Source organism: Etheostoma spectabile, chromosome 19, assembly GCF_008692095.1.
Source record: "Etheostoma spectabile isolate EspeVRDwgs_2016 chromosome 19, UIUC_Espe_1.0, whole genome shotgun sequence".
Lineage (NCBI taxonomy): Eukaryota > Metazoa > Chordata > Actinopteri > Perciformes > Percidae > Etheostoma > Etheostoma spectabile.
Genome location: NC_045751.1, coordinates 13,181,672 through 13,193,269, shown reverse-complemented (window position 1 = coordinate 13,193,269; position 11,598 = coordinate 13,181,672). Strand labels below are relative to the sequence as shown.

The 11,598-nt window shown below is 39.7% G+C and overlaps 1 protein-coding gene across 2 annotated transcripts in view; it reads left to right on the top strand.

The window, feature by feature from the left end:
* Positions 1-11,598, top strand: part of poln (polymerase (DNA directed) nu) — a 77,511-nt gene that overhangs the window by 57,461 nt on the left and 8,452 nt on the right. For both annotated transcript variants that reach the window (XM_032544086.1, XM_032544085.1), the window contains exons 21-22: positions 5,699-5,810; positions 7,896-7,978. In XM_032544086.1, the coding sequence (XP_032399977.1) occupies positions 5,699-5,810; positions 7,896-7,978 (195 nt within the window). The remainder of the gene's footprint in view (positions 1-5,698; positions 5,811-7,895; positions 7,979-11,598) is intronic.

Sequence of the window (11,598 nt, the reverse complement as noted above, 5' to 3'; positions counted from 1 at the left end):
TTCATACAATGTATTGATGAAGTCATCAGGAATAGCTTTGAAAGCAGTCTTGCTGCCTCCCAGAGTTCATCAGTATTCTTTGGTTTGGTCTTCCATGCTTCCTCTTTCATCCTACCCCACTATGCTCATGATGTTCATGTCTGGTGACTGGGCCGGCCAATCTGGAGCATCTGGATCTTCTTCGCCTTGAGGAACTTTGAGTGGAGATGGAAGTATGCGATGGAGCACCATCCTGCTGCAGAATTTGGCCTCTTTTATGGTTGGGAATATAAGAGGTAGCTAAGATTTCTTGGTTTCTTTGAGACTATTGATGTTGCCTTCCACCCTGTAGATCTCTCGCACACCCCATACTGGATGTAACCCCAGACAATGATTTTTCCGCCACCAAACTTCACTGTTTTCTGGGTGAATCTTGGATCCATGCGGGCTCCAGTAGGTCTCCTGCAATATTTGCGGCAACTGTGGTGTAATTCAACAGAAGATTCATCTGAAAAATCCACTTTCTTCCACTTCTCCAGCTTTCATCCTTTTAGCAGGCTGTGGGCCTTGGCAAATGCCACACAGTTTTTCAATTGTCTTTTGTTTAGTGCTGGCTTCTGGGCACTGATTCAACCATGGAGGCCATTTCTAGACAGAATGCGACAAACCGTTCTGGTTGACACAGGGACTTCAGGTGACCAGGTCTGGTGGAGCTCTGCTGCAGTGGAAAATGGGCTGGCCTTGGATTTTCAAGCCAACAAACGGTCCTCTCGAGCAGTTGTCTTGCGGGGTCTGCCTGACCTGGGCTTGTTAAAAACATCTCCAGTGTCTTCAAATGTTTTTTAATCCTCTGTACTTGACGCTGAGACACATTAAAGGTGTCTGCAACATCAGCAGTGGATCTGGTCTTCACCCTCTTGATAATCAAAACTTTAGTCTGAAGGGGTCTTTAGGGTGAATCTTAGGCATGTTTGCAGAGGTCTAGTTACAGTTGATGTGAAGGTCTAGTGTTCTGGGGTTGTTTTTATACACACCTGAGACCTAATTGATCCATTATTAGTCACAGGTGAAGCTCATATGACAAGGCGACAACACTTATGTCTTTGCAAAAATTGACTCTAATTGACGCTTTACCAAGCTGTGAGTATTAGAATACTTTTTGACAGTTTCGTTTTGCACTGAAACATTATTACAAAAGCTGTTGGGATTAAAATGAGCCATTTCTTGTAAATAAATCTTGATTAGAAATATATTTCAACGGCACTTCAGGTCAATTTGTACACAAGCGACAAGACTTTTGTCAGGGACTGTATTTGTTTGACTTCCTGCTGTTTGTCATACTTATGTTTTTATGTTTAAAACAGTTACTTTGGATCTGTCCATTGTACTTAGCATACAACTAAGAAGTAAAGGTCACAGTCACATTTTTTTACACAAATTAATTTATTCTTGATTGAGGAGCAATTAGCTGCTCAGGCATGTCATTGCATTCATTGTTGACCCAGAGACCAACTTAACCTATGGGAGCGGTTCAGTCTTGTAATAACCTGCTTTAACCGGTTTTGGTCCTATTGTATTTTTGTACTTGCATGTACAATCTCAAATCAGCATAGATGTTTTCCCATGGCTTGATTTATCTTTTCAAGTTTGTAACTTCTTACGGTGAGACAACCTTAGCTGGCATCAGAAGGTCATTCAGGGTGTACCACAGGTCAATGTTGTGCAGACTTAGGGGAGAGCTGGGACACTGTCAGCCTGGAAGAGTTTTGTGGTGAACGCCGGGTGTCTGCTGGCGCTAACACTGTTGCACACTTACATAACCAGACAGAAAAACCAGGGTTAGCAAGAGGACAGCAGCAGCAGCAAGATAAGAGAGAGGATCCCATATAGACACACATAGCATGGCAGGGATTCACAAACGCACACAGACACACACACACACACACACACACACACACACACACACCGGCAGACAAGCACACGCCCACACAACCACAAAGGCGCACAGATGCACTTAGGCCAGGTTGCCATGGAAATAACCCCTTCCAGGGAGCTCGTGCCCAGTCACCCGTTTATGTTCTCCGATGTCCTTCCCAAACTGCTCTCTGTGTGTGTGTGTGTGTGTGTGTGTGTGTGTGTGTGTGTGTGTGTGTGTGTTTAATCTACAATCACTTTTCAGTGTCCCTATAAAAAGTTCAACCAAGAGGCATGTCAACACAAATTATGTATCTAAATGTTACTTTCATGTCTGTAAAGGTAAAGGGAGTTTGACGCAGATTTATCTTGAGTGTGTGTTGTGTTTATCGATCCAACCCTCAGAAGAAACAAAATCATGGCTTAGTCTGTTTTACCAAAGATAAAACATACTATTCTTTTATTTTGTTTTTATTTTATTTTGAACAGCCTCTTTGTCCTCAAGCAACTTGTGTGTGTGTGTGTGTGTGTGTGTGTGTGTGTGTGTGTGTGTGTGTGTGCGCGCGCATTTAGAAACACAGATCATTTGTGAATCTAACTGGATGAAGTTGTTAGCTAAAGGTTTTACAGTTTTGTTCCCACATATTATTACTTAGCTATCAAGTGGCTATGATTGAATTTTTTATATTAAGGGAATTTGTGAAATGATATGTTGTTTTCTCAACTTGTTTTCAATTTTTCGTTTTTTTCAATAATGGCCAAAGATTTGAGGGTTGATTACGATTACAATTGATGAAAAAATGTGTTCATACTGACATGGGTAAAAAAGAGTCTGGTCTGTTTACTCATCAAAGTAGAAGATTTAGTAACATTTTACTTTACAGTGAGATTCAATATAGCTACTCTTTCCAATCCAAACACATTCTTTCAACAGTTATTCTTGTAGCTTTACAGAAAACGACCTTTACTGAAATTGAAACAGCTGTTCTTCTGGAATAAATTTTGCGTTCAGTTGGAATTTTGGTCTAGTTCCTCCTCTTGTCCTCTGGGCTATTAGTTATTAAGTAAAGGGTACATACAGCATACATTTGACCCAGCAGACTTTAACTCTCACAATCCAGTTCTACCTAAATCTTTAGATTGCCTTGTCCTCTATGCTGATCAAATCATCCTTCCCGGAAGCCTCTCGAGACCAACCCCAACCCACAGGTGGCATTTCATGTTCTCACTGTGCAGGTTTTAGTTGAGCTCTTAAGCTTTTATAGATAACCTTCATACTGTACTGCAAAGCATTACTGAGGGCTGTTCAGGATACTGTGGGTAATGGCATTAAAATGTATGACCCCCGGCATAGCCTCCTCAATATCTTAAAATGCTCTCCAAGGAACTACAGGAGTCCAGCACAAATGAATTTATTGTTGTAATACCTCTATTCTCAAGTAATATATGACCCTGCAAAGTGATTAGTATGGGCTACAACTAATGAAACGCATAGTTGTTATTTTAATTAAATTATTGGTCAATACATATGTTTATGGAAATAATGACAAATACCATCATAAGGCAAGGGCTACAGATTAAAATCACCATTGATTAAGTTTGATTTAAATTTTGGTTAAAGCAAGCAGAAAGCAATAATGGCTATTTAGTAAATTCATATATTTATAAATTTATATACTAATTAATCTTACCTGGTCTTGCATCTAAATATATATAATCTCAGCTGTATAGTTGCAGTTTAAGGGCACAAATGGCAGTGAACTATACCAGTTTTAAAGGGTTAATCTACAGAGGAAGTTACTGTATGGATCAATACAAGGATTCTTGATTGTGGGGGGGGATTAATCACAGAAACTATCTGTTAGAAGGTGGCCTTGGAAAACATACACACACACACGCATACTCACTGAAGATCACACTTTCAAACGTGTAGTCTGATATCATTAATCATTTCTCTCTCTCTCTCTCTTTCTCTCTCTTTCACACACACACACACACACACATCCTGGTCAGCAATATGTTTCTGAAGCTGCCGGCCATGCTTGGAGGAAATGTGATCTGACTCATAAAACATTGATGGAAGGATATCTTTAGAAACTTTTCCTTCATTGCTTACCTCACCATCACCCCTCTACCCTGCTTTCTTTTCTTTATCCATCCCACTGGAGTCTCTCCCTGACCCTTTTATCTTTTTGCTCTTCAATCTATGGTGGCTGACCTGGGTTAAACAGTAGCTGGTGTTGCTTTTAATCTGTGTTGCGAAGTGAACAGATGAGGAATTTCCTTCCTCTTTTCAGTAGGGCCCAATAATATGACCTGAAAACTGTATCAAAGTCAATTGTGAGATTGATCTTGATTATAAGAAATGTAACTAACTAACTTTAATGCTTCAGTGCATGGTATTTACCTCTCACAATCCTATGCATCCATCATCAATCATTTTCTCTCTTCCCACATTAGCAGAAATCTTTTACAGCTGGTTGTTTCATCGTCACAGCAAGAAAGTGTCTCATTTTCCCCGTCATCCATTTTTAATTTGTGTTTTTCCCCCAAATTTGCCGGGTTTTACTTGATTTTGAAGGAGCCGAGCAGAGGAAGAGATGCATCTGGGTGAAATAGCAGTAATGGAATGTACTGCAGTTGCTTCGTAGGTGTTGATATGAGTGTGTGTATGTGTGATTACATCTTGAGAGATGTTTCAGTTTAGATCTGCCAAGCTGACAAGGGAGCTGGAGTACCTGTGACTATAGGAAATGTCGCCCTAACACAATGTCCCCCACCACAAAGACATGTGTGAGTGTTTTCTTTCCTCCATGTGTCAGTCCATTTTTGTGTTTACAGAGTTGTCTGTGTGCATCTTTAAACGCAGGTGAATTATAGTGTGCAGTTAGGTGAGACAGAGTTTTTGTCCACCTATTTGATGTTTTGCTGTGTGTCACTCAGCTTGTTGCATTTAAAGCCTCTGGTTATCTCTCTGCTTATGTAAGTCCCTTGGGCAAATTTTTAAAACAATTTGTTTCATGTCTGTCCTGCAACTTTACTGTCCTGAAATTGTCTGTCCTGCAGTTCCTGTCCTATTTCCAAATTATCCTCAACTTTTTCAATTCTTCAACAAAAGATGAAGAAGATAATTGGATTTAGAAATTGTTTGGCACACACAATTGCTACGTAGCCAAGGAAGACACTGAGGATTAAAAAAACATGATGGACTCTTCAGAAGTTTCTGCATGCGAAAGTCGCCTGACAACACCAATTTCTTGACACTTGGCTTGGCTGTGAAATAAGGAAAGAGTTGTTCGGCACCAATAGGCTTAATTAGCTTTGTAGCAACTCATTTGGCATGGCTGGAATGTAACAGAAGTGTATTATTATTTAAAAAAAAAAAAATATGTACTAGAGCTTTAATGTCCTTGCTAAATGACACCTTTTAGTGAACTATTCCTTGATGTTTAGCCAGTAGGTGCAACATTTAAGTGTTGTATATCTCAATTTTTAAATTTGCTATAGTTAGTAAGAAATAGTTTGACAATTTGGCAAGTACTCTTATTCCCTCTCTCGATCGATACCACTCTCAAGTCTAAGAGCGGTATCGATCTTTTCATCTATTCTTGACAGGAAAGCAATAAGTCTTTTTCCGCAAATCTCAGTGTGATTGGATGATGATTGTTTTAGATGTGGCATTAAGGAGGTGTGTGTGTGTGTGTGTGTGTGTGTGTGCGCGTGTGTGTGCGCGTGTGGGTCGGTCTGTCTGTCTTTCTGTCTGTCTTTCTGTCTCTGGGTGTGGGTGTGGGTGTGTACGTGTCAGACTTCTGCCAGGTGGAGCTGCGTCTGTTGGCTCACCTTTCCTCTGACCCTGAGCTGCTCCGCATTTTCACCAACCCACAGGCGGACGTCTTTACCATGTTGGCCTCTCAGTGGTAGGTCTCTCCCTCAAACACACACACACACACACACACACACACACACACACACACACACACACACACACACACACACACACACACACACACACACACACACACACACACACACACATGAACAGCTTGCCAAGGTGAGTGTTGATGCAAGTGTCTCCTAACAGTAACAGCAACATGCCCATTTTATCGACGGCTGAGATAAGCTTTTATAAAATGATAAATTAAGTGATTCAAACTTCCAATTGGTTCCCCACAGTGTTCCATGTACGGGGGAATGCAGTTGTAACCATCTTTCCCGAAAATACACTTTCATTTTTTTTCCAGTCCAGAAAAGACCCTTGATCACAATTAAACTATAACGGTGCAACTAGGCTCTAAATAAATTAGTTAAGTATCTAAATCAGTGTCCTGTTTTTCTTTGGGCCCTCTGCAGTCCTCTCAGTGGTTAGATTGAAGACATTTTTCAGTCAATATTATGTACAGCTGATATTCCCTGATAAGATTTCAATATTACTAACCCTAGACTTACCACCTAGTTCTGTTGGGAAGTTTTAAGAATAGCTTTGCTAAACCGACACGCCTGTTGATTAGAGCTGCAAAGATTAATCGATTGATTTTCAACTATTGAATTAATTTCTAAGTATTTTGATAATCAATTATTTGTTTTACTAAACTTTTAGGAAAAATTTCAAAACTTCAGATTTTTAAATGTCAATATTCGTTGTATCTTTTACTCCTCTATGACAGTAAAGTTAATATATTTGAGTTGTGGACAAAACATGACATATAAGGATACCATTTTCGACTTTGGAAAAGACTGATCCACTTTTTTTTTCTTCTTTTTTTTATGACATTTTATAGACCAAACAACTAATTGATTAATCAAGAAAATAATTGGTTAATAGACAATGAAAATAATTGTTAGTTTCAGCGCTTCTGTTGATTCCAGCTTGGTATAGTTTTTTTTTACCAATGACTGATTTCTTCCATTCTAATTTAACTCAGAGGAACCTGTCTCCTTTTGCCCCTTCAGTTGTCAGTCTGGTTGAACCATTGTACAGTGTTTTTCTCATTGTACAAAACATTACATTTAATATAGATTAGTCTTCTCAGACTTCTGGCTGTATCGAATCAAACTTTTGTGGCAGGAGATTACAAACTTTTCAACAGTAGTGTACCAGATGAAAAAATAAAGTAGATTAATGTCTGGCCAGCAGGAGGCAGTGGAAACCTAGTATGGATTTCCATCAACTTGAAGCACAGTGAAGGGAAATGCTCCCATTCAGTCACCCACTGGAGGTTATAGGTTACCCATAATTGACCTTCATCTGGCATTAAACAGGGAAAGGCATTGCAAGTCTAATCACCTCAAAGAGTCCTTATCCTGAGGCTACAGACATCAAGACCTCTGACATCATGAAACTCGGGTTTTGAAACTCACCAGATATGGTCTTAATTTGTGTGTTTGTGGATGTGTGTGTGTGTGTGTGTCTGTGTGTGTGGATGTGTGTGTGTGTGTGTGCGTGTGTGGTGGGGGGGCGGGTACTCTCTCAACACTGATCAGCAGTGGCAGCTTCCAGTCAGCCCCTCCAGAGATGCCACTTTGCAGACTTGTCCTCCTGCCCTGTCTGATCCCCAGTACTACGGCTGTCTACGAGTCACATTACATAACTGTCTCTGTCTGTCCATCCCTGCCTCTTTCTCTGTCCTCCTGTCTCTGTTCTTATCTTTACTCCCTCTGTCTCCTGGCACTTCATGTTCTTTTAACATCCATATCTCACATAGCTTCTCTTTTCATTTCCCTTTTTCTTCTTGTAGTAATTTTTCTGCTGTCCTTTTCTATCTCCTCCATCTCTTTGTCACTTTTCTGTAAACCAAGGACAGCATTTGCACATTTCCCTTTAAATAAACATTTTAATTTTGGCTTGTAAAATCAGTTAATTCTCCAACTGGGTTAGAATTAGATTTTCAAACAAATCTTTTGACCATTTTGTTCTCCCCTGAAAAATACTCTTTTTGATGTATATTTTAATGTTGTATAGAATCAAACACGTCTCTCTCAATGTGTTTATCTTTGTCACTCAGGAAAGGGGTCAGCGAGGGGGAGGTGACTTCTGAGGATCGGGAACATGCCAAACGCATTGTCTACTCTGTTGTGTACGGGGCAGGTGAGTACACACACACACACACACACACACACACACACACACACACAGACATACTCATAGACATGCAGATGGGCAAACTGATTCATTAATCAACTGGACAATTTACCTGTACTGTCAAAATTGTAAAAAAAAAATAAAAATAAAAACAAAGAATTGGGTCGAAGTGTGATTCAGCAAATTGTTCAGACCACTTAGATCTACTTAAGTGGTTCATTGTGTGAAGATGGTAAATGTAGCAAAATATATCAATCAGAAATAAAACAGAAAGAGGGAAGCGATTGCAGCATCATACGATTTAGGTTGTCTTTCAACAAAGATGCTCAGTGATTTCTGCTAGGACAGTATTTCTTTCATGCTGTGGATCACATTCGTGATTCCACAGGGTGGGCAGGGATAAGGGGTAGACGGTGGAGGCACAGGAAAAGATAAAAATAGAGAGGAAGATGAATGTATTATACACCGATATGGCCCAAAAAGAGACTTGTCTCTGTCTTTTGTGACCCATTTTTGGTTCACACACATGTGCATGCTATTATAAAACACACAGACACACACACAACCACGGTTGTGTGTGTGTGTGTGTGTGTGTGTTTAGCACATGTATATATGAACCTGATGCTAACGCATGTTTGGGCATACAAAACAAGAGCATGTGCATTTGTGCTTTCACCTGTGTGATAAAAAGAGGTTTTACAGGCAGTCTGCACTCATCAGGTTTTATTACCAGTGGCCAGTTTTAATGCTTATGTAGAGTATATAGAGCTTTTTTCCACACCAGCTTCTGTGAATGGTGTGTTGTGAAGTAGGCCTCGAGCTGACTAATAATAAATGCCTAATCTTCAAATGTCTATAATATAATAACAGTTTTGATAACTTTAGAGTCTGTTGTCAAAACTGCTATTATATCAAACTCTAGCACCTTTTCAAAACACAGTTAATCATACATGTTTCATTAATTTATGTATGAATGTTGTACCTGCATGGCTTCTTCTGTACATAAAGGCCTCATTATTTTCATATTATATATATATAGTGTACAGTGTATAGTGTATAGTGTACTTAAGGTACATTAGGGAAAATCTTAGTCAAAAATGATTAAGCTTACTTACATGTTATATCCCGCTTAAGAAACTGAAGGTACTTTAGTGTATGTCATGCATAAAAAAATGTTGCCGGTTTAAACAACTTTCATACCTGATATGTCAATGTTATTGTATGTGTTTAACTGAATTTGACATGTTGGAGTACTGATGTTCACTTAATGGGCATTCACACAGCCTGCGTTGGCCATCAAACGGTGTGGCATAAAAGCAGGTCTTTCCATTCGTTTTGAATGGGAGTAGTGCGTTTAGGCTGTAGTAGGGTTTGCCGCTGGGAGGACACGCAAAGAAATGCAGCAGGCTTGCAGCGAAAAGTTGAGACCAACTAAAGTCTACTTGTGCTACATCGGGGGGTTAAAGAACACAACAGGACGTCACTCAAATGGGGGCGTTTAATTGCCAAACAAATCACGGGATCACTGCTTTCCTGTCTGAACACAGCATATTTTAACGTAAATTATCAGTAGAATATGCATGGGCTGTATTTGTGGTATACAGCTAAATAGATAGCACTAGTTATCAGTTCTGAAGCTTAGGAACTGAACCAGTGGCTCTCTCACTTTGGATGGAGTACGCATAGAGTGCATTGTAGAGCTCAACCAAAATCTGATGCTCTCAAGCTGATGATGCGTTCTGTGTCATTTCAACTTTAGCAGGCAGGAGTCACTTCTCAGCGGGAGAAAACAAACATGAGAACAAAAAAACATTCACTCACACACACATTGATGAATGAGTCCGTTCTGGAAAACACACAAACCACAACAGCCAATGTGTAAAAGTAATAAAATATGGAGCGCGTAAGGAGATGTAAAGGAGAGCAACTAACTGAGATGCTGAGAAAGGAATCGTCGGCTAAAAGCAAACAAGACGGGGGAGGTAGTGAAGCAGAGAGTAACATAGGGGAAAGGGGAAGAGTGGGTGGGGCTGGGAGTAAGAGGGAAATGAGAGGAGAAATAGAAGGAGCTCCTGATCAGTATGTAGAGGAACATCTCTTCACGGTAGGGCTGGGAATTGTGCCGACTTTATAAGGTATATTGATATATTATCAAACAAGATACAGAATGAGACAATACTGTTTATATTGATATAGTTTGATGTTGGGTTACATAATCCATTTCTTCCATAAATAATCCATTTCTATCTTCCCTCACACGCTCCGCACTCCCACTCGCTTACAGGTTCTCCTGCAACATAGAGGGAGACACAGCGCCGGTCCACAGTGCTGACATCTGCCTACAGCTTTATTTTTATTTGCACAGCTGCATATTTTGTTAAGCTGGAGAGGAAAACGTATAATTAGTAAATACTACTAAATACTAGTGTTTCCGCTAGTAACGTTCTGTTGTGGCGGCCGCCATGGCCAAAAGTTCTATGAAAAAGAAAAACATTAGTTACTGGATCTAACGTTAACTTTGACATACAGTATGTAACGCAGATGACCTGCTGATGCATATTTAACTGCGCTGGGTTCATTCATTTGAGTCAGCTGTCACTCTGTCAGCGGAGAATCCAGTCCGCAGTGTAGTTCAGACACTTCACTGATAAAACAGAGAATTGTACAGTAACAATCCGCTTCATGATCAAAGAAAGTATTTGTATCACACTCTTCAGTCCATCGCACGCTCTCTACCTCATTGTCTCTCTCTTCCTCTTTTATTAAGTCCGTTCACATTGTTTAAACAACTGAAGGAGCATTCTCAGATATAAGCCTGTTTGTTTTTATATATTTGTTTTTTAATGTTTCAATATATGGCTTATATCAAATTGCCTACATTATAGGCTATAATATAATATAATGTTTCATTTACCGTACATATGTTGCAGCTGTATGTTACAAACAGGGAAGAAATCCCTGTCTTCACATTTTATTTTAATCACAGTCACTTACCAGAAGGATGTGTTGTCATGGATACCAAATACTAAAAGGAAGCTTTATCTGAAAGACAATAATCAGATAAGGGAGGAGAGGCAGAGCAATACTATGGAGTTATGAATACACACACACACACACACACACACACACACAAATGGGTCAACAAATAAAGTAGGTGTTTAGACAGAGGTATAATCTGAAGTGGAAAAATAAAGAGAATGAAATGGAAATGAGTTACTTTTTTATTTTTTTCAAAGGGCCATATTTCCGCAACTGTGTACCTGCCACACAGACAGACATGCCAGCTCAAATGAATTCAGATGTTTTCATCTGTGCTAAGGCTTTTTGTAACCTTATTCTTAATTTAAAAAAAACATATCCACTTATTTCAATCAAGTATTCATTGGGGTGCCATTTTGCCACCAACCATACATTAACACACACCCCTTAGAGCGTCAAACCACACACACACACACACACATAGTAACTGTGGCACTCTTTAGCTTACCCTCTACACTCCTCTATTGATCTGTTTGTCACCTTGTAGCCCGCTTCTTTTCTCCTGTTACAAATTATACACCTTTAACACTTCTGGGAAAGCACATGTTTAGCTTTACTTTACTACACACACACACACACACACACAC